At 37.3% G+C, this 23865-nt stretch overlaps 1 protein-coding gene across 2 annotated transcripts; it reads right to left on the bottom strand.

Annotated features, from left to right (window-relative positions):
- Positions 1-5902: 5902 nt before the first annotated feature.
- On the bottom strand, positions 5903-23739 carry TFB2M (transcription factor B2, mitochondrial). Of its 2 annotated transcripts, XM_036918395.2 has the most exons (8): positions 23294-23738; positions 21901-21989; positions 17730-17883; positions 17268-17416; positions 13168-13257; positions 10610-10672; positions 7768-7928; positions 5903-6538 (listed from the first exon to the last, which is right to left on the bottom strand). In XM_036918395.2, the coding sequence occupies exons 1-8, from the start codon at positions 23604-23606 to the stop codon at positions 6361-6363; spliced, it is 1197 nt and encodes a 398-aa protein (XP_036774290.2). In that variant the 5' UTR covers positions 23607-23738; the 3' UTR covers positions 5903-6360. The 2 variants fall into 2 exon arrangements, with proteins under 2 accessions (XP_036774290.2, XP_057363842.1); XM_057507859.1 differs by lacking the exons at positions 17268-17416; positions 17730-17883 and having other exon boundaries at positions 23294-23739.
- Between the last annotated feature and the right edge of the window lie 126 nt (positions 23740-23865).

The raw sequence follows: 23865 nt of genomic DNA on the forward strand, positions 1-23865 counted from the left end.
ATGCAATCCCTATCAAAATAGAGACAGCATTCTTCAATGAACTAGAGCAAATAGTTGTAAAATTCCTATGGAAACACAAAAGACCCTGAATAGCCAAAGGAATCCTGACAAGGAAGAATAAAGCAGGGGGGGATTACAATCCCCAACTTCAAGCTCTACTACAAAGCCACAGTAATCAAAACAATTTGGTACTGGCACAAGAACAGAGCCATAGATCACTGGAATAAAATAGAGAGCCCAGATATAAACCCACACATATATGGCCCAATAATATATGATAAAGGACCCATGGACATACAATGGGGAAATGACAGACTATTCAACAACTGGTGTTGGCAAAACTGGACAGCTACATGTAAGAGAATGAAACTGGATCACTGTATAACTCCATACACAAAAATAAACTTGAAATGGATCAAAGACCTGAATGCAAGTCATGACCCCATGAAACTCTTAGAGAAAACAAGCAAAACTCTCTTGAATATAAACATGACCAACTTTTTTCATGAACATATCTCCTCGGGAAAGGGAAACAAAAGCAAAAATGAACAAGTGGGACTACATCAAGCTAAAAGCTTCTGTACAGCTAAGGATACCATCAGTAGAACAAAAAGGCATCCTACAGTATGGGAGAATATTTTCATAAATGGCATATCTGATAAGGAGTTAACATCCAAAATATATAAAGAACTCACATGCCTCAACATCCAAAAAGCAAATAAGCATATTAAAAAATGGGCAGAGGATCTGAGCAGACACTTCTCCAAAGAAGAAATCCAGATGGTCAACAGGCACATGAAAAGATGCTCCACATTGCTAATTATCAGGGAAATGCAAATTAAAACCACAATGAGATATCACCTCACACCAGTTAGGATAGCTAACATCCAAAAGACAAGCAACAACAAATGCTGGTGAGGATGTGGAGAAAGGAGAACCCTCCTACACTGCTGGTGGGAATGTACATTAGTTCAACCATTGTGGAAGGTTCCTCAAAAAACTAAAAATAGAAATAACATTTGACGCAGAAATTCCACTCCCAGGAATTTACCTGAAGAAAACAAGAACCTAGATTCAAAAAGACCTATGCACCTGTTTGCAGCACTATTTACAATAGCCAAGACATGGAAGCAATCTAAGTGTCCATTAGTAGATAAATGGATAAAGATGTGATTTATAGACACAATGGAGTATTATTCAGCCATAAGAAGAAAAATTCTACCATTTGCAGCAACATGTATAGAGCTGGAGGATATGATGCTCAGTGAAATAAGCCAGGTGGAGAAAGACAAGTACCAAATGATTTCATTCATTTGTGGAGTATAAGAACAAAGAAGAAACTGAAGGAACTGCAGCAGACTCACAGACTCCAAGAAGGACTAGCGGTTACCAAAGGGAAAGAGGGTGGGAGGGTGGGTGTGGAGGGAGGGAGGGAGAAGGGGAGTGAGGAGTAAGGGGCAATATGATTAGCTCACATAATGTAGGGGGGTGTGCACAGGGAAGGCAGTATAGCATAGAAAAGACAACTAGTGACTCCACAGCATCTTACTACACTGATGGATAGTGACTGTAATGGGGTATGTTGTGGAGGACTTGATAATATGGGTGAATGTAGTAACAGTGTTGCTCATGTGAAACCTTCATAAGATTGTGTATCAATGATACTTTAATAAAAAAAAGAAAGAATGACGTCTCCCTATTTCCATGTGTTAGCTCTGCTTTCTTTACCTTGACTTCATTCTCCAGAAGATCTTTCCCATCTGGTAGGTAAATAAGAAGTTTTCTGCCTTATAGGAGGTACATTTTTGAAAACAGTGAAAGATTAAGCATAGGATATCACAGATAAGATCATGTAGTTAAATCCTTTCCATTTTGCACATGCAAAGCCAAGGTCCATGTAAGTAAACTGCTAAATGCTATTCTATAATTTAGTGATAAGAGAATGACACAGAACATTTTTCTTACCCTATTACTATAGAATATTCCTGTTTTGGTCCCAGTCACCTTCTGAATTTACACTGACTGTATTCTTGCACATTCTAGAGAAAAAACATCTGTTTTCTTATTGGACAATTAACAGTGTTCCAAAAATAAGACCAAAAAAAATCCTTAAATACCATAGAAAGAGTCAGCCGTTAACACAAGCTCTTAGCTCTCCTGGCCCTCTCTAGTTCCCATGATCTCTTGGAGAACTAATTGCATGGACAGTTATTTATCTCTTCTGGTGAAAAACTTCTTCAGAAAACCAGGCCATGTTCCCAATATTCCATTCTACTAATCTCTTCAGCTTTGGGAGATTCCACGAACTAAATGACCATCCATTACCCTCAACCACTAGCAAAAATGAAAGGTCCTTTGACAACGTATGTTTGTAAAAGCTTAACCTTGAACTACTTGGTACTGGACCTTGTCATCACCGAGAATCACTCAACCTTCGGTATCTTAGTACTTCCACCATGCTTAGTCATTGTCTGGGACAGCCTGCAGAAGTGTAGCCCTGGCATATACATAGTGGTAGATTCAGTGCGGAAGAAGCTGGGAACATCAGTCAGCTATGCTCCCTCAAGAGATCTGGTCCCAAGTCCACTGCTTTCAGGCTGCTTGTACCCCATCTGAAAGACAATGAACATCAGACTAATTTCTCATTCTACACATAATGGAAATCATTCACATGCACCGACCTAAAGGCTAATCTCCTTAACACAGTTTTACCTTTTTAATCTAATCATCCATGCTCTCCATTGTTCCAGGACTAAAATGATAATAGTATATACAATAGAATGCCACTGTAAATTTTACCTCCATCCTTAGCTAGACCTTCCATATCATTTAGTGGCCCTCCCTAACTCCAATTGCCCACAGCAGTTAACAAATCTGTCATTCTCAAGTCCCCTCTTCCACTGTCTGCATACCTGATACTTCTCAGAGCATATACCACTTATAAGGCATTAACTCACCTTTCGATTCTTACATATGTAAGCATCCATACTCAACTCCTTTTATCTACGAGCCGCTTCTCTGGTCTTTTGACCACATTCCCTTTCCTAAAACCATCAGTTAATCCCTCTGGGCCATATTTTTATTGAAGTATAGTTGATATATATTGGTTTCAGGTTTACAACAGTGTTTTTACAATTATATACATTACTAACTTCCCACCACTTGTCAAGTTACCATCATCAAAGATACTCTATTTCTTATGCTATGCTTTCATCCCTGTGGTTAATTTATATTTGGAAGTTTGTACCTCTTATTTCCAGCTTTCACCCATTCCCCCACCCACCTCCACTATGGCAACCACCAGTCTGTTCTGTTTATGGTTCTATTTCTTTGTTCATTTCTTAGATTCCACACTTACATGAACTCATACGGTATTATCTTTTCCTGTCTGACTTATTTCACTTAGTACAATATGTAAGGTAGGAGGCACCGGAGGGAGGGGTGAGCACCTCGGACACTGATGACGTGCCAAAGTCCCCGGCTGCTGCCCACTCCCAACCTGAAAAATGTGCCTCAGGCTAGCCAATCCTCGCGCCGCTGTAAATCTAAGCTCTGCCTCCCCCTACCTTCTTTAAAAACTCGCTGCCTGCCCTGCTGAGCGTGACTTCCCCGGCCTGTGATAGCCAGACCTGGGAACATCACCCAGGAATTGTGCTCAAATAAACTGCCTGGCCCTTTGTTGCCTCTCATCACCTGCTTATTTCGGTTAGAATTTATCTTACACAATATCCTCTAGGTCCATCCATGCTGTCACAAATGCCAAGACTTCATTTTTTATGGCTAAAATTCCATTGCTTTCCACAGTGGCTGAAACAATTTGCATTCCCACCAACAGCATAGGAGGTATCCCTTTTCCCTCCCAAGTTGTATTTAAAATGTCTCAGCTGACTTTAACTAGTATGCTTAGATGTCTCATCTTTAAAAAATCAAAACATAGAAACCTACTTTGAACGATGCGTTTTTTTTTTTCCTTTCTTCACAGTGCCAAGGTTATCACAAGTGACATCACACACCCCCATCAGGGTTGTGCCTTCACTACTTCTTTGAAACTTGACTTCTTAATTGCTAAATTGTAACAGATCACACATTTTTAGTTAACTTAGCTGACCTCTCCAAAGGCTTTGGACACAATTACTCCTGTGGGTTTTTAATATGTAACAGGAAAGCTAGTAATTCCAAATTCTTAGGGTACCTTACTGCTACCCTAAACAACTATGTCCACATATTAAGCTTCATTATTTATTTACATATTTTAATGCAAGGACAATTGTAAACTTCTGTTAGGCAGGAAAATAGATATGAGTGGAGTGGAAAGGGAAAAAGGCCAGGAAAGTCCCCTAAAAAGACCCAAAGTTAATCAATTGAAGCTCAAAAAGCCAGGAGCAACTTGGTCTGGAATGTTTGAATATTCCCCCAGATAAAGAAGGGTACCTCAGCATAGTGCATGTCCTTGTGTTAATCATGCAGGCCCAACTTATTTTTTAACTTTACCTATATGCTGTTTTTTTTTTCTCCTTCTGGCACTAATTAAGTAGTTTGTAACCTAAGCAACTAATTTAGCATGTAGGCCCAGCCATAAACAACACAGTAAAAAGCAGGAAGGATTTCATCTTTAAAGATTGCATTTTAATATCCAGGAAGTTAAAAATGTAAGATTCTTAGCTTACTCTTTAGCAAACAGACAATAACTCAGCCCACCTTGGGGGCTGGGCAGGCGGTCTTGTTTGATATACAGCTGGACCAAGACTCTGGAGAAATCAGAGTAGGAAGTTGCTTGTACTGTTAATTCTCTCAAAGACCACTTAACAGGTCTGCACCCCCAGGCCTTAGTCACATTCCTAAAGAATCCTTAAAAGGGGGAACCCTCAACCTTTCCAGGCACTCCTCCCTGAGGTCACCCCCACTTTCTAAGTGTGAAACCTTTTAATCTTAAATTTTCTCCAAACCTTTCAGGGTGCCTCTCTTTGCTGAGGTGGCCTGTACTTTTTCTCTTTAAGTAACTTTAAATAAAACTTTTACTCTACTTCACTACCGTGTCTCTGCCCTTCAATTCTTTGTTGCGGTGGTGACAAGGACCAAGGAACATTCACAACGCTCCACCAACACTTCCTTTTAAAATTCCACTTTTTTGAATGCAGAATGGAGAGAATAGAGAGGCCTCTGGCTGCCTATATAGGAGCGAGTGAGGGAAGATATATAATACCAAAATGTATAGCTACTACAATGTCAGCTGCTCTAAGCCCCTTTCCTCACTCCTGACAACAACCGTAAGAGATAGATGCTATTACCCACTTGGAAACCAAGGCCCTAGAAGAGTCTACAGAGAGAGATATTTTAGAAAGATTAATATGGCAGTAATAAATAAGAGGGGGGAAGCGTAGTTTAGCTTGGGGAGAAATTTGAACTTAAGGAACAGGATTAGGAAGGAAATGGGAGACCGGAACAAAATTAGGAAGATCAGGCTGATTATGTGACAGGCAGGATAGGAATTACAAGAGAAAGAACATGATTTCCAGCCAGACTGAAAGGTAAACAAATAACAAGAGAAATCAGGAAGGACTGGTTTGGCCAAGTGCTATTACGAATGTGCCCTACAAAGAGCAACTTACTGATATGCCTTAGGTCTAATGAAGTTTAATAACAGCAAACAAATCTAACTGAAGAAAATCTAGTAGCTTCTTCAATGTTCTAAGAAAATATTCTTAATTCCACTTAGGTTCATGTAAAGGTCTCACTTCAGATGAACTTTCTTGATGTAACAAAAAAAGCTAGAGACTTCTGAATAACACAGACTCAATTACTCACTGAAAGTACAATGACTAAACATGACAGAATTTAAAGCGAGTAAGTTGGGGTCAATTTAATGTGTCATTAGAGACAAAAAAGAAATGACAAAATCCTGTTACTTGAAATGTTTTAATTTCTAATAAAACTTAAACCACATTAAAATTTAAATAATTTAATTGACAGTAATTGATAGTATATCTTGAAAAAATAAAAAATAAAGCCACTTAAATCAGTTAACTTTTTAAGCTTAATAATATACAAACTCTTTTGCCCCTCATACCCCATCCCAACCCTGGGAGGATGCAAAAATCAATAGTGAAAGTGGAATATTTAAATTAATATAATCCAAAGTTTTCATTTCATTCAACTGTGAATAAAATAGCAGCCATTGTTTTAATCCAATATACTAATGGTATCAACTCCGGAAGAAATGACTTGCCTAGTCTGTGCAAAAGAACAGTTATCTTCTGTTGTAAAGATGTGAGCTATTCAAACTTTGTTCTTTTTCATTTGTGTCATAATTTCCAAATAAATAAAGAGCTCCAGCTAATAATGTCTTGGTAGCCCACTTCCCTAAGTGATTACATATTCCATGAAGTCATCATACAGCCAGTTACAGGAATGCTCTTTGGAACACTCTATTGTTTCAAAAAGTTGTTTAAAACCTTGAGGGTACATATTTACTATTTTTGTTTTTTTATTTGCATCTATTTGCTTCAATATATCCATTGCATCAATTGGACTCAGTAACCTGCAAAAGAAATACAAAGTAAATTTGCTTAATTATTTTTCACACCAACTGTTAATATTTATAGAGATGGCCTCTAAGCCCAATTTAAAATGTCTAACTTATTATATATAATTAATCTTCTTTAGTTTAAGAGCTTGCACATAATAAATACATAGTTTTAACTTTTGCTTATTCCTGAAGTATCATGGCTTAGCTGTAATGAAAAGAGCAGACTGAGGCTTTAGCATATTCTAATCAATTCTTACACAAAATTATACTTTAATGCTGCTCTTTAAAAAAACTTTTCTCACTTACTTCATCTTTTAACTCTCCTCTCAAAAACATAAACTCCATTCAGATTCATGTAAAAGTTCAATAAGTACAAACAGAAGAAACTGCGGTTTGGCAGTTTTCAAGGAGGGAGTTTTCACATTTTTATGTTAACAATTACTGGTGAGTAAATGACAAAGCAGAAAACTGCCTTATATATTAGCCTAGAAAAAAACCATCAGTGAGCCTCTGATAATAAGTTAAAAACTGTAATAAAAAATTCTGGTGGAAAATATTTCCCAGACTTGCCATTTTTAACATTTAACATAAATACTGTCCATTGTTGACATAAATAACTCAGTTATTTATTAATGATCAAATTAACCAAAATGATTATACCACATTTTGCCCATCCTCTGACAACACTTTGAATGACTATGCACTGCTCATTATGAAGTGCAAAGCATTAACAAAAAAAACCGTACACATCGGCCATATGTAAAAATCATACAGATACAAAGTAGGTAGTAACAGCTATGTTTTTTATAAAGCTTTAGGCAGAAACATAAAGATTGGTCCGGGGCAGGAGTAGAGTGTTATGATTCATGCCTACTTTGGTTAGGAAACAGAGCCACCAAGGACAGGCAACACAAGAGGGAGAGGGTGGGTATGCCAACGCCAGTGCTGACCTTCTCCACCCCACCAGTGGCAAACAGCTAGTTCTTCATGTGGGTTAACCCTGAGCCACACTCCGACAAAGATAAGCAACTTGTAGGCATCCCTGATTATGTGGAAAATATAATTCGATTTTACTCTAAATGTGCAACAGGAAGAAGGAAGTATTTTGATGAAACAGATGAAAACACAGTACCTTACTGGGAATCAAGATATACAAGACATAAAAAATGGACCACTAACATGAACGTATAACCTCACATTCAACTGCTACTTTTATACTTGTTTTTGTTCTTTTTACTTACTGTAGATGGTCTATCAGCTTGGCATTGCGCTTCATAAAAAAATGCCTTACCATGTGGAAAAATACATCATAGTTAATAGGTGTTAAGTTTTCTGTAAATAAATTTCTACGAGGAATCAACTGAACAAAACACAGGTTTTGTTGTGGTTGGTCTAATGATTCCTGGAAAGAAGGGAAAATAGATTGTGTTAGTCATAAAATACTGCCAGGGCATGAAATCGTTCACCTAACTCATTCCAGCTGCCTGCTGGAAGAGGCGACTACCTCCGCTCCTGGGTGTCCGGGATGATCCTGTGGAGCGTGCCGAGGACACAACACGAGGTGCTAATGCTCCTTACCTGGGCCACTTCTCACAGCTGTCTATGGTGGCCACTTTGAGGGGTGAGGTAATTTCTCTCTCCAGTATAAAAAGCAGATTTGATTAATGTTTGCTATACACACGAGGTGGATTCCCTCACTCTGTGTTCCTCAGGCACAATATAATATAAAAAAAAAACCCACTGCACGCACAGCATCAAACCAAGCCATGTCACGTCCCACCACAGGACCCCACTGGCAAATAAAAGCCTTTGTCTGATCCAGAAGGCTGTGTCTTTGGCCAGCACCCATGAAAAAGTAACAGCTTATTAACTGGTAAGTGGGATAAACTCAAATCCCAAACGTGACATTAACATGTACTGAGTCTCTTCCATATTTGAGGCAAATACACCAGATCCTAAGGATAATTTATAATTTGTATATAAATTATATAATTGATTTAAAATAGTTATAATGACTTATATCATTTTAAAATGACCTATAATTTTTAATTGGATATTCTAAAAAAAATACAAGGTTAGCAAACTATGGTCCATGGCCTACCAGCTTTTATATAGTCTGGAGCTAAGAATGGTTTTTACATTTGTAAAGGACTGTTTTTTTTTTAAAAAGCAAAACCAACAAATAAGTGACAGAAACCATGTGTGGCCTACAAAGCAAAAAATATTTACTATCTACAGACCTTTACAGAAAAAGGTTGCCAATCTACCCTAGTATACACTACTATTAAGATTAGTATACAGTACTATATAGATTTAAACAAAAATTGTAAACTTGATGTAAGGTTAAGATATCCCCCCCCCAAAATTATTCCTCAAAAAAGGAGGAGCCTTATGTTTGAGTCCTTAGGAAATCTCACATATCAGGTAGCAATTCCTTATTTATTTCATACACAAATATAAATAAATAAATACTGTTTTGTGGGGAACATTAGCCAGAAAAAGAAAACTGCAATTAATTCTAGTTTTTAGTTTTTGATGCCAATAGCTGAAAGGAATGGTAAAAAAAAGGTGGCAATGAAATTTTAAAATATTTAGTAATTATTACTTAGGAGAGGGAGAACCTCGCAACTGAAAGTATTCATTATGTTACTGTTACCAAGTCTTTCAAAGGTAACATTAAAATGTGACCTGGTAAACAGTTTTGGATACAGATATAGATGGAATCTACATGGTAACATATACAGATTTACCTGATAAAAAGGGAAGAAAACAATTTTTCTGATGTTAAACGAATGGTTATTTGCTTAAACAAAAGTCCAGTGAGAGCATAAAAACATGGCTTCAAAAAGCAGAAATCTCAACTTGGATGCAGATGAAGGCAATATGCTCTAAGAAATTTAAATGCTGCAAAGTGCTTCCGCAGCAATTATGAACATGCTGACATCAAGGATACACGTGAAATACCTGCATAAAATTCTCTCACAAAACATGACTTTGCTTATTTCTTTTTTTTTTTTTCCTTTTAGTTTTTTAATTTGATGGTAGAAGAACAAATAACATTGCCTAATGGTTCTCTATGTAGATAGAGGAAATATGGACTTTGCTTATTTCATCTCCATCTCTAAAAGCTGATTTATTTATTTGGCCAAAACACTGCTTTAGCGTTTTTGTCATTGAGAAAATAAAATGTATCTTATGTATATAGGGTTGCTCATTTTGGGGACATCTGGGTAAGTTCCTCATGGTTTCAAGCCAAAATGTATTACTCCTATACTGTTTTGTGAGGCTGTATAAATTATGCTTATGAACAATAAAATACAACTATAATCACAATGATAACAATGACGGATCACTCTAAAATCAGATCATATTTCTAAGTTGATATTTTTCCTTTTTTCCTTTAGTGGCAAGAGTGAGAAAAACAAAGCAGCAAGCAAATGGAAACCTCAGATTGAGCTGACATGCTGGGATTAGGGCACCATCAGCATTTAATTCTGAAGTGCAAACTGAATTGAGTCCAAAAATCATCTTTGAAACTTTCAGCTGTGGTATTACAATTTCCACAATGAGAAGCCCTGACATAAACTAAATGGAGGATGATTTTATAATATCATCACTGGTTGTTTAGAAATGGGGGGAAAAAATGAACGAAAATAAAAGCACTACCCCTGGGTAAGAAACAAAATGTACCTGTTGGTGAATTCAACCATCATAACTAGTAATATTACAAATTTCTGTATTATTAATAAGATACAAAATTTTGTTTTTAGTTTATCAAATTAGATGAATATTAAAATGATTGTATTTTTCAAATTTGAGATGTATCTTCATTTCCAGAGAGATTAAAATGGAAGTCAGATTCCCTGTTTAAGCCTATTAACTATGCTACCATCCATTGTAAAGCACTGAAAAATACAAGACTCTTCCGAAGTCGAATTTGTTAAAAACAGTAAGATGTGTTACAAGAACATTTCTAGATATTCTAAAATTAAGAATTTAAATAAATACAGAACACCAGATAATCTTAAAGAAAACAGGCTATTTCACTTAGAGAGAAAAAGAGAAGGTGTCACCCAGTCTTACATTATGCTTTGGCTTTTCCAGTTGTCCATTTTCGGAGTATATGTCAAATGATGATCTAGGCTCCTGAGGGACGATAAACAAAAACAAAACACTTCTTGTAATTCTTTTTGGTCAAAGTGCCCCAAATTATTTCTGCCTTTAAAAATGTCTTGCCTAAACAACATCATGAATTAATTCCAAGTCACCAGTCTAACTGGATTTAAGAAAAACAGTATTAAATCATATACACCTCTCGCCTTTCTTCTTGCTTTTCTTAAAGAAAAGGATAATCAAAGACCTACCCCAATACTTGTAACTCTATTACTTCCTTAGATAAAAGTTACTTTTAATATAATTACACAAATAGGTTAAGTTGTAATTTTTAACAGCCAACATTTACATTTTAGAATCATAATCAGTTTAGGAGCTATCAGATCAATACTGAGGATATTTTTGCCCTACCTGAGTGGTAAAACATATAAATCAAATTCATTTAAATATGTTAGGACATGTAAAGAGATACACAAATAAAGATCCTTGTGTCAGTTTTAAAAAGGATCCTTTACTTTTTGGTATCTAACTTTTGTACCTATAATTTAGTATGTGAAGCAATTTTAAAAGATGACCCATCTGAAAATTACTGTCAAACACACACATATTACATTTTAAAATGAGACTGGATTCAAACAGCATCTGACACAGACTTAAAAGACTAAAACTTAACACTGGACGTAAGGTTTGAAAGACTATTGTCAGAATGGTAATTTATTACTAAGTACAGAGTGGCAACTAAAATGCAATAAAAATGCAACTGATGCCCACCTTTGAAATTAAAGCAATTCTAGGTATGTGACTAAGTGGACGTGGTAAAGCAACAGCTGTGGCAGGCACTGCAGGTTCCTGCACACAGGGTCTGTCTGCAGCAACTTAGGGCCCAGGAGTGGGCACAGACAGGACCTCACCCCACGTACCAAAGCCACAGGAGAGGAAAACCTGCACAACTTGGGAATCTAGTTCCACAAGCAACCCTCCAGCTGTAGACTATATATCAGACAAATGTTAAAAAAGCCGGGACCAGAAAGACCTCTCTTTTCCGCAGGTTAGTAAATGGCAAAACTAATGCACAGGGCCTTTGAAAAAAAGTATTGCAGAACAAGAAAAGAAAACCATCCTGAAAGCTTAGTCCTCAGGAGGTCGCTAATAAGAAACCAGCTGAAAGCCATGAGGAGCGAAAAGGCTGAGTAGGAGACATCAATAGGGTGACCAAGAACTGTGGTGCCAAAATTCCAGTGTGCAGTGCAGGGTCAGTGCTGTAAAGGCTGAGTGTGAAGGGGTTTCTGGGAACACAGAAAAACAAGGAGTGCATGATAGCCATGAGAGACAACCTAAGAACCTTGTATGTTTGGGAGGAAAAAAACAGAATTAGAACAAAAGCTAAAATCAAATGCAGTAACATTCTAACCACTAAGCATACACATGGAAGGGCTGGATGTGTTCCTGGACAAATCCAATGAAGAACTACATGAAGGTACACATGGTAAAATTTAAAAATTAAACCAATATATCCTTGAAAGAACAAGGGCTCATAAAACATATACACATATAACCTATTAATAACTACTTGAAATAGACTCCAGTGTACTAGAATAAAAAGAGAATGAGCAAATAATAGTATGAAAGAAATGGCACTTATTTTTTTTTCTTGCTCTTTTAGCCTGCTGCTATGAAATATGGGAACCACTAGTCACATGTGGCTATTGAACACTTGACATGTGTCTAGTCTGAATTGAGAGATGCTGTAACTGTAAAATACACTCTGGATTTTAAAGGCCTAGGACACACACACAAAGACCATTTTATGTAGTAAGAAGGCCTAAGACACAAAAAAAGAATATATTTTATGTAATAAGTATTTTTAAATGTTGACTATACACTGAAATGATAATATTATGCATGGAAAGGTTAAATAAAATACAAAAATTTCACCTGTTTTTTACTTTCTATAATGTGAGCACTAAAAAATTTAAAATTACGTTATGTGGCTCACATTTTATTTCTATTAGAAAACTCATCTCACCTAATGAAATAAACTAAAAAGGGGAAGGCTATATAATAAGGTATTATATTAAATAGCCATTAAAATGTTAAGAAAAATGTTCAGTGACAAAGGAAGAAACTTGTACTTATCTGCTAAAAATAAGATACAAAATAATCTCGATTACCTAAAGAAAAAAAAACCCATAGGAAAAATAAAAGACTAAAAATATGCCACAAATGTCAATAGTCATGACTTCTGGATGGTGGAATTCTAGTGGCAATTTTTTTTTTAATTCTTTTCTTTCTTTCTGTAACATTATCTCACATATGTACAGGGGGCCTATGTTATTTTTATAATCAGAGAATAATATAAGGTTTATGACCAAAAAATCAGCACAAAGGTACCTTGCTCTGTTATCTTCAATCATTGGGAAAAACTAATAAAATTAATCTTTAATTTTTCTCCAATTACTGGTCACAGAAATGTAGCCTCTTTGAAAACAATAAAATTCTCTGCTTACATTTAGAAGGATTTTACTCACCATATGCAGAAGCTTAATCTCATAAGCTACTTGCCAGAGCACACTTAATGCCTGATACAACTTTGGATTTTCAGGAGTTGCCGTTATTTTCTAGTAAAAGGAAAACAGAAGTTACATGTTATACATAACTATAATCAATCAAAATCTAATGTTGAATCTTAACAGTATCTAGAAATTAAAAATGAGAACTACATGCAAAATCTTAACTGTAACTGTTTCAAGAGAAAGTCTTTTTAAACTTTCATATTGAACTATATTATCATGAACACCCAAAACACAATCTATTCGAGACTGATTTCCCTTAACTACATCACCTCTCAGAGGAACATCTCACTAAAGAAAAACTGAAACAAAAATGTAAAATTACTGAGAAGAGTAAGTGTGTTAGAAGTATGCACCAAGTGAGCTATTAAATTTTGAGTCAAGAGTTGTTTAGGCTGACACTTGAGTGAGAGGGCACCATTACAGAAAGAAGAAACCACATGTGAAGAGGTCCATGGTTAAAGAAGTATTAGGACATTCTCCTAGTAGCAATGCGAAATCTGACGAAGCATTTCCTATTTTTCTCCATCCTTTCATGTATATGTTGTGTGTTTAGTCTCAAGGTTCTAAGCCCCCTGTTCCCTTTCCATGGATAAGCAGTTACTTACTATTTGGGACTTGGTGAATAAATCATCCCTTATTTCTTGCCCCACCATCCTAACCCATAGCTTTTTAAAAATTTTTTTTGCTATTCTTGTAATTTTTTTGTTTTGGTATCATTAATCTACAATTACATGAGCGACATTATGGTTACTAGACTCCCCCGATCATCAAGTCCTCACCACATACCCCATTACAGTCACTGTCCATCAGCGTAGTAAGATGCTGTAGAATCTCTATTTGTCTTCTCTGTGTTGTACAGCCCTCCCCGTGCCCCCCACCCCTTACATTATATCTGCTAATTGTAGTGCCCCTTTTCCCCCCTGGTCTCTCCCTTCCCACCCATCCTCCCAAGTCCCTTTCCCTTCGGTAACTGTTACTCCATTCTTGGGTTCTGTGAGTCTCCTGCTGTTTTGTTCCTTCAGTATTTTTTTTCTTTGTTCTTATAGTCCACATATGAATGAAATCATTTGATACTTGAGTCTTTTTCCGCCTGGCTTATTTCACTGAGCATAATACCCTCTAGCTCCATCCATGTTGTTGCAAATGTTAGGATTTGTTTTCTTCTTATGGCTGAATAATATTCCATTGTGTATATGTACCACCTCTTCTTTATCCATTCATCTACTAATGGATACTTAGGTTGTTTCCATTTCTTGGCTATTGTAAATAGTGCTGCGATAAACATAGGGACACATATGTCTTTTTCAAACTGGGCTCCTGCATTCTTAGGGTAAATTCCTAGGAGTGGAATTCCTGGGTCAAATGGTATTTCTATTTTGAGCTTTTTGAGGAACCTCCTTATTGCTTTCCACAATGGTTGAACTAATTTACATTCCCACCAGCAGTGTAGGAGGGTTCCCCTTTCTCCACATCCTCACCAACATTTGTTGTTGTTTGTCTTTTGGATGGTGGCCATCCTAACTGGTGTGAGGTGATATCTCATTGTGGTTTTAATTTGCATTTCTCTGATGATTAGCCATGTGGAGCATCTTTTCATGTGCCTGTTGGCCATCTGAATTTCTTCTTCGGAGAAGTGTCTGTTCAGATCCTCTGCCCATTTTTTAATTGGATTATTTGCTTTTTGTTTGTTGAGGTGCGTGAGCTCTTCATATATTTTGGATGTCAATCCTTTACTGGATCTGTCATTTATGAATATATTCTCCCATACTGTAGGATGTCTTTTTGTTCTGTTGATGATGTTCTTTGCTGTACAGAAGCTTTTCAGCTTTATATAGTTCCACTTGTTCATCTTTGCTTTGTTTCCCTTGCCCATAGCTTTCTTAAATACAAATAAGCAACTCCCATTATATTGGATTAAACAATTAATGATCTGAAGCATTGTGGGTAGAAAATAAATACTACTATTAAGGCAAATAAAGGATTTCAGAAGGCCTTCAATTTCCCAGAATAAAGAGCAGAGTCTAAAATCCTAAAGATTTCACCGAAAACAAAACAAACAAAAACCAGGTAGAACTAGTAAATGAATTCAGCAAAGTTACAGGTTACAGAATCAACATGCAAAAATCAGCTGTATTTCTGTCCACTAACAATGACCAAGCTAAAAAGAAAATTAAGAAAACAATTCCATTGACAACAGCATCAAAAGTAATAAAATACTCAGCAATCAACTAAGAAGGTGAAAGACTCATACACTGAAAACTACAAAACATTTTTGCTGAAAGAAATTAAAGACACAAATGGAAAAACATCCTTTATTCATGGATTGGAAGACTCAATTTCGTTATGTCAACATTACCCAAAGTGATCTACAGAGTCAATGCAAATCCTATCAAAATCCCAATGTTTTTTTGCAGAAATAGAAAATCTACCCTAAAATTCATATGGAATCTCAAGGAATGCTGAGTGAATAGCCTAAACAATTTTTTCAAAAGAACAAAATAGGATGACTCATAGTTCCTGATTTCAAAACTTACTTAAAAATTATGGCAATCAAAATAGTGTGGTACTGGCACAGACATATAGACCAACAGAATAGAGAACCCAAAAAAAGACCTTCATGTATATGGTCAAATGACTTTTCAAGAAGTGTGCCAAGAGCATTATGTGGAAAGACAGTCTTTTCCATAAAAGATCCTGGGAAAACAATATCCACATGCAAAAATGAAGCTGAACCCTTATCTAACAACATATAAAAAAAAGTAATTCAAAATGGCTCAAAGGCCTGAACCTAAGAGCTATAACTATAAAATTCCTACAAGAAAACACAGGCGAAAGCTTCATGACATCAGATTTGGCAATAATTTCTTAGATATGACATCAAAGGTACAGGCAAAAGAAGAAAAACACTAAGTAGACTTCATCATAATTAGGCTGAAAATCAAAAGACACTATCAACAATGTAAAAAGAAGACAACCCACAGAAAGGGAAAAAATATTTGTAAAATCATATGTTTGAGAAGGGATTCATACCAAAAATATATAAATAACTCCTAAAAAACTCAGCAGTAAACAAAAGAACCTGATTAAAAACCAGTCAAAAGACTTTAACAGACATTCCTCCAAAGATGAGATACAAATGGTCTATAAGCACATGGAAAGATGCGCAACATGACTCATCGAACACCACTTTGCACCATCAGGATGGGTATCATAAAAAAGCCAGAAAACAAGTGCTAGGGAGAATGTGGAGAGCCTGGAACCCTTGTGTGTTGCTGGTGGGAACAGGAAATGGTGCAGCTGCTATGGAAAATGGTATGCTGGTTCTTCAAAACAGTTAAAAATAGAATTACCACATGATTCTACAATTCCACTTCTGGGTATACACCCAAAAGAACTGAAAGCAGCGACTCGAAGAGATACTTGCACATCAAAGCTCAAAGCAGCATTATTCATAATAATTAAACATGGAAGCAACCCAAGTGTCCACTGATGGATGGATAAAAGGTGGTGTATATATACAAAAGAGTATTATTCAGCCTTAAAAAAGGAATGAGATTCTGACATATGCTATGATCTGAATGAATCCTAAAGACAAAAAAAAAGTGCAATAAGTCAGACACAAAGTGAAATATTGTAGAATTCCACTTGTATGAAGTACCTAGAACAGCCAAATTCAGAGACAGACAGTAGAATAGTAGTTACCAGGGACTCGATGGGAGGGAAAAGGGAAGTTAATGTTTAAAAATACAGTGTTTCAGTATGAAGGAAGGAAAATGTTCCGGGACAGATGGTGGTAATAACTGTACCACAATGTGAATGTACTTAATGCCATTGAATTGTACTCCTAAAAATAGTTAAAATGGTAAATTGCATGTTATGGATATTTTACCATAATACTAAAAAAGAAACCTTAAAAAAAATCAAACATAAAGATGGCTTTACAGAACTTTAAAAACATTCTCAGTACTCTCAAATATCATGAGCCCAAATTAAAATCACAAGACTACTTGGATAAAAATTGCAGAACTCTTTCAAACCTATTGTTAATAACCTACCTGGTAATCCTTTTCATTAATAAACATATTTAGTTCTACTCGTCCATGTGCATATACAGAAGTACAAGAATATATGTCATGTAAAAGTTTCCAAAGTATCTTTCTCTCATTTTTAACTGGGAATGTTCCAACTACTCTGAAAGGGATATCTGTAAGGACACAAGCAAAAATGTTTGAGTAAGTTCCTAACACTTTCTCCTAAGAACCTACATTATTGAATCAAACGAAGTTAACTACATTAATTTTATTCCAATTAGAACGAAGCCTCAGCATCTTTCCTTGATATGGAACTTGGCCTCTGTGGAACTGCTGATTATTTGTGTCTAGGTGAGGAGAGCCATATTCAACTTCAGAGCAACTGCCAGTAAATTATATAATAAAAATTGTACACAAATCTCTTCAATAAACCAGCTGTACTACTAGAGAGACCTGGCAAATTACAAGGTGAATGACAAAAATTACCATTTGTCCACGGAAGTCCTTTTATTCCCAAATTCTTAAAAAGCACCTCTGACATCATAATGGGAGGTTTTACTATTCCACAATTTACAGGATCCAGTTTAAAGAAGTCACAGTGGACCACTTCTAGTTTTCCAGTCACATTTTTCCCTAGGGACTAAAGAAATACGGCAATAACATGTTTAGAAATTTCAGTGTTATGCAGACTAACAATTCAAAGATCTACTTCAAAAAATAATTCTATAAAAATATTACTACCTCAGTAAAGATGTAAAGAAAACACTACTATTGTACCCTAAGATTTAACAGAGTTAATAGAAATCAATTAATGCCTGGAAAATTATGAAAATACAGTATTTCCAAGAAAAAGCCCCCAAAACAAAAAACCTTCAACAAATTCTTACCCTTTTACTTTCTTACTTTATCTCAATGGCTTCAGTTGGTCAAAAAAAAACCCAAAAACAAAAAAACCTCCCTTACATTCATCCCTCATTGCTTAGCAGTGGCTGCCTGGAGCCCTGGGCAAAGACTGAAAATATTAAAGTGAACGAAGGATAGATTCAACAGATTATTTTTTCTAGAGCAGTTTAGTTAGTCCTTCACCAAATGAACTTAGTTCATTGTGTAGGCCACTCTCCATTTACCCTTTCATTTTCCTTTACTTTTTCCAAAAACAGAAGCAGCTACAGGAAAGCACCTTGTTCACTGGGAAGAGGTCCAACAAACCTCAATCTTTTCACTGCCCTGATGTGCTCACCTTGCAGGAGCACTGAGCAAGTATTTCCTACAGACTCCATAAACTTAATTCGAAGTTACAGAAAACCCAACAGAAGAGAGTGGTATGTTTTGATGTGCATACTGAGGTTCTCATTCACAGAATATTGATAGAATATTTTATTCTATCAATATTTATCAAGGTTTTGACAAATTTGCAGTTTAAAGTTATGAATTCAAAAACTTTTTTTCTTAGTATTTGAGTTCGACCTAATTATTATTCTATTTCTAAGTCTTGTAAATTGTAATGATCACTTGTAAGGAGACCACTGAAAAAAAATAGTGGAAAGAACAGACTGAGAATTGAAATCACATTTTTGGTCATGTCAATTCTGATATGCCGATTAGGGAATCCAAGTGGAGATGCCAGGTTGGTAGCTCTAGACATGAATGGCAAGGTTCAGGCTGAATATAAAAATTTGTAAGAATCTGGGCTGTTGAAGGTAATTAAAGCCATGAGTGTAGATGGATCGCTAGGCAGGAGTACAGAGGACCAAGGCTGAGGATGGATGTCTTGCCAATGGGTTTCAGCCCTGGGCAAGTTCACTCTTGATTTGGTGAGACCAAAAAAATGACAGTGGAACACTCTTGGGGTGAAAGGGTTTATATCCAATTTTATTCCCACAATGGCAGATTAAGCACAAGATCACATCCATCTCAGAGCAAGTCTGCATGCAGCAAGATGGTCTCTGTCCTCGCTGCTGCCAACACTCCAGCCTCTGCTCCCCTGCAGCCATGCAGCCAAGAGCACTGGGCGGAGCTCTTTACATAGTCAGTAACAACATATTGTCCACATGTTTGTGGTAAGCAAGTAGACCAGGGTCAGGTAAGAATCCTGGCCACAGGAACTTTCATTTTCTCTACAATGCAGTAACTCCAAAGTCTCATGACGAGAAATTAAGAATAAGCCAAAACAGTACAGAAGGAAACCAGAAGAGTGTTGTGGAGAAAGTGAAGGTTCCTATGGCCAGGATTCTCACCTGGCCCTGGTCGGCTTGCTCACTACATCCGTGTGGGCAATACATTGTTACTGACTCTATATAAAGAGCTCTGCCAGTGTCGGGGCTGCTGTACAGCTGAACAGTTGCAAGGCTGCAGGAGAGCAGAGACTAGAGTGGTGGTGGGCAGGGTAAGACGGCTGCAGGGGCAAAGAGGCCCAGAGACAGAGACTAGCTTGCTGCATGTAGACTTGCTCTGAGTGGACAGGATTCTAGTGATTGACCTGCCACTGTGGGAATAAAGTTGGATATAAACCCTTTCACACCAAGAACATTCCACTGTCATTTTTTCGGTCTCACTGAATCCACAGTGAACTTGTCCAGGGCTGAAACCCACTGGCAAGACACATGTGGTGGTATGTACACTAAAGAAAAAGGGCACCCATAATGCATACCTTAAAAACTGATTATCTTTAAACTCTTACAAATTCTTCTACATGTATAGCAATAAAATAATCTCAAAAGTTATTCCAAGAGTCATACTTTAATCTTTGTAATTAAGGAAGCTAATGAAATCAAATTGAAAAAGAATGTATACTTTAAGACTTTATTACACTTTTCTAGAGCACATATATTTTTGTTTTAGCACCTGTCACTTACCATTCAATAATTCAAACACAGTAACAGCCCAAATTCCAGAATAAAGAACTCATATGAAAATAGTAAAATCATTTTAATACTTGACTGTATTTAGGATTCAAATTCAAAAACAGTAACCAAAAGTACAGAGGAAAGAGAAGTAACCCCTAAGCCTCCACTAGTCATCATGTTAAGCCCTTTACATAGGTCATCTTATCAAAGGGCATCAAGATCCTTTAAAGGTGGAACATTACAGTCTCTAGTTTACATGTGAGAAAAAACAGTGCTCAGGCAGGTTAAATTACTTACTTGCCCAAGGATTTTAAAGGTAGTATTTGTTAGAGCTGAGATTCAGCCTGATTTGAAAAGACTGTATTATAGCCTTGCTGAAAGAAGTTTACCACAAAAACTAATGCCTTCTCAACTGAACATGTACAGCTTTTTCTACAACAGTTTTCAAACAGAGATGTATCATGATTTATTATTACAGAACACAATTTGCAACATGTGTATCTCTACTACAGCCAGATAAAACAAACTGTTTCTGCTTGAAACATTGGAAGTCCTAGGAATTTTATCTAGGAAGGCTGGGAAGGGCAGGTCAAAGTTAGATAATAATTAAGAGTCAAGCATCCTTCTTGAAAATTCTTTCATTTTCTTAGGAGCAAACTTGAGAGCCTTTGGGTGGCTAGATGCATTGTCTGCTAAGAGCACCATTTATTTATAAGGCCCTTGAAAAGTATGTAGAATTCTCTAGCCTCTAAGCCTTTTCTCATTAAATCAATCAGTTTTTAAATCTTATAGCCCTGTTATCTTGATCTTATAGAAAAGCAACTATTGAGTTACAAGGTAACTGGGCAGAACTTCAAAAACAGGCCTTTTTTAAAAGATCAAGATAAAAGTTACTTTATTTTTAATTCCTAAGTTGAAATGACAGATGACTAGGTTTATTACATCACATTTCACAACCTTGAATCACTGAACCATTTTATGTGTTTTCTTTTCATGTTTTTGAAATTTCAGAAGATTTAGCACCAATTAAATGACCTGGCTAAAACATCGAATTCTTTTCAAAGCAGTGGGTTATGGAATAACCACCATCTAATGTGCATAGTTTTATTAAAAATAAACAAATAGCTGGCTTTGGTAGTCATGTTCATAGCTTTCCTGTCATTATCCTGCACTTTTAACTCGCATCTCTAGGCTTGTTTCCTCATCTTTAGGAGGCTGTGCATGTTTTCAGGAAGCTGGCACACAGAAGTTTAAGTTTCCTAAATTGAATCTAGAGATTTATAAAGGAGGGAGGAAGAGAAAGATAAAAAGGCTGGCAAAGATGCAAGGAACTTCCAGTTTACTGTTAATGTGCACTTGTTTTCTATATAACAAGCAGAATTAACCAAAACACCCATCTGAATAATGCCCTCACTCCGTGCAATTATATCAGAATGTAAGAAACCTTTCCTGCTTCTGAAACCCTTAAATCCAGAGTTAACACAGTCCTATCTCCCCAAGCTTAGCATTCCAATAAGACTCTAAGATCAGAGAAAGCAGAGGCAATGCACAGCCTCCTAGAGATGAGGAAACAAGCCTAGAGATGCGAGTTATACACTAGAGCTAGAACTAGAAAACAAGTCTCAGAACTCCAATCTTTAATCATTCAACAATCACTGACAGTAACCATGGTTTAGCCACTGGTGATAAACAGATATTTAAGACCTGGCCCCTAAAAGTGATTCTGTAAGAATAAACTGTGTGCTTAATTTTGCTTCCCTAAATCAAAGGTAACTGATAGAACAAATCATTTTTATAAACTAGAAATGTACCTCCAAATGTGGAATATAAAATTTTTCACTTTCAAGGGCAATCACTTTGGCACCACTTTCAAGTAATGCTTGAGTCAGGATTCCAGGACCTGGTATAGTAACAGAAGGAAAAGTTTATTTGCACATGAAACAACATATATTCTTTCCATATCAAAGGAATTAGATGTTTTACAAGTATTACCTAACGTTATCACAACATCCCCAAAGTAGATATTACTTTGAGGAATATTTATTTACATATGAGGGAACTGGGGATAAAGTCATTTGATTCCAACATCACGACTTTTAAGTGGTGCTGCTTGGATCTGAATCCATCAGTCAAAGACTGAAAAACCTGTACTTTTTTCTTTTTAAAAATTATTTTTAATTGTGATAAAATTTAAGTAACACAAAATTTACCATCTTAACCACTTTTTAAGTGTACAGTGGCATTAAGTACATTCACACTGCTGTGCTATTACCACCACCATCCAACTCCACAACACTTTTCATCCTGCCAAACTGAAACTGTACTCATTAAACAGTTCCCATTCCTCCTGCCTAGCCCCTGGCAACCACTATTCTACCTTCTGCTCCTGTCAATTTGTTTTAGATAACAGAATGCTTAAATTTTATTTTTCTTTCGATAAGTAGCACCACCTCCCAAGGAAATGATACAATTTTGCCCATTATTTCACAGGACCTACACCTGTCTCCGCTTGTGCTTTGGGTTCCGTCTGCAAAGAATGAGCCGCCACCTACGCCTCTCTTCATGCGTTACCAGTCTTTGCTGCACTTCTTGACGACGCCCTTGGTTTTGATTACCAAAGGCGAATGTAGGGACAGCACTGGGAGGGTGGAAAGAAGTGAGGCTACCGCTGTGATGGGCTTTGCACCAACTGGAACTGCAACTTGAAGGGGGCCAGCAGCAGTGCGGAGAGTGGACGGGGTTAATACCTGTACTTTTAAAAACAATGTTTCACCACCTCCCAAGAAAAAAAAGGTTGCCTCTAGCCTACAACTTACTCATGGACTATCTGGATGCTTTAACCTTCGAAGATACTGTCAAAGCTAGACAGAACTAACTCCTTATGATGGTAAACGGTGCTTTAAAAAATTCTTTTTCAAACGCCTATAAATCGTGTGTTCTCAAGCATCCTATGGTCTATAGCAGATGCAAGGAAAGGCTAAGACAAAAGTTCTTTTGGGAGACAAAGCTTGCAATTTGCGGGGGGAGACGGAAGAGCATGTTTTGTAAAAATACGTGAAGTGCAAACTGCTACGGAAATATTTTGTGGCGTCACGATTAATACGGGCCATATAAACTGTTTAAAGGAAGGGGCCGTGCCTTAGCACGGGTGGTCAATGAAAGCTTGCTGGACTTCCAAGAAAATGCAATCCACGACGGACTCACCTGGATTGCACTCCAGCAATAGCTGGCAAGCGTCTTCTCCTTTCCCCCGCAGGACCTGCGCCAGGGTCTCAGCCAGTCTCGGACTGGTTACATAACGCCTGGGCTCTGAACGGTACTTGAACACCCACGAGGGAGATTCTCTGAGGTCCAGACTGGGCAATAGCTGAGGATGGAAGTCTGACAGACCACGGCAGTTCCACTGCGAGGCCTCCTTCCGCCTCGCCACGCCGGACCCCAAAATGCAAAAGCGAACAGCTCCAGTCAAGGCTGACAACGTCTGCCGCGGAGGAAGCCCGGACACTGGGGCCCACATCGTCACCCTCCAAGGTCTGTCCCAGTGTCTCCCTGAGTCGTTACAATGCCAGCAAACTGTCCACAGCACCCCAAACCGCTACACCTCCCCGCCGCAGGACCACGCCGGGAATAAGCAAGCACTGCAAGCTACGCAAGCGCACGACCGCCCCTTCCTTCTTTACCCCCACTTCCGGTTCCTTCCCGCGACGTCCGCGGATTGTGAGTGGACGGATGAGCCGGGGACGGGGAGGAGAGCCGGCCTTCTGGCTTGCGACTGG

Source organism: Manis pentadactyla, chromosome 9, assembly GCF_030020395.1.
Source record: "Manis pentadactyla isolate mManPen7 chromosome 9, mManPen7.hap1, whole genome shotgun sequence".
NCBI classification, from domain to species: Eukaryota; Metazoa; Chordata; class Mammalia; order Pholidota; family Manidae; genus Manis; species Manis pentadactyla.

Bases quoted from the DNA above. Each gene is read 5' to 3' on its own strand.
- TFB2M (XM_036918395.2), bottom strand. From the start codon at position 23,606: ATGTGGGCCCCAGTGTCCGGGCTTCCTCCGCGGCAGACGTTGTCAGCC. The intron at 17,884-21,900 runs GTACATTTCTAG...GTATTTCTTTAG, and splicing joins TTTATATTCCACATTTGGAG to TCCCTAGGGAAAAATGTGAC. The intron at 6,539-7,767 runs GTAAGTAAAAAG...TTTCTTTTGCAG, and splicing joins AAGCTGATAGACCATCTACA to GTTACTGAGTCCAATTGATG.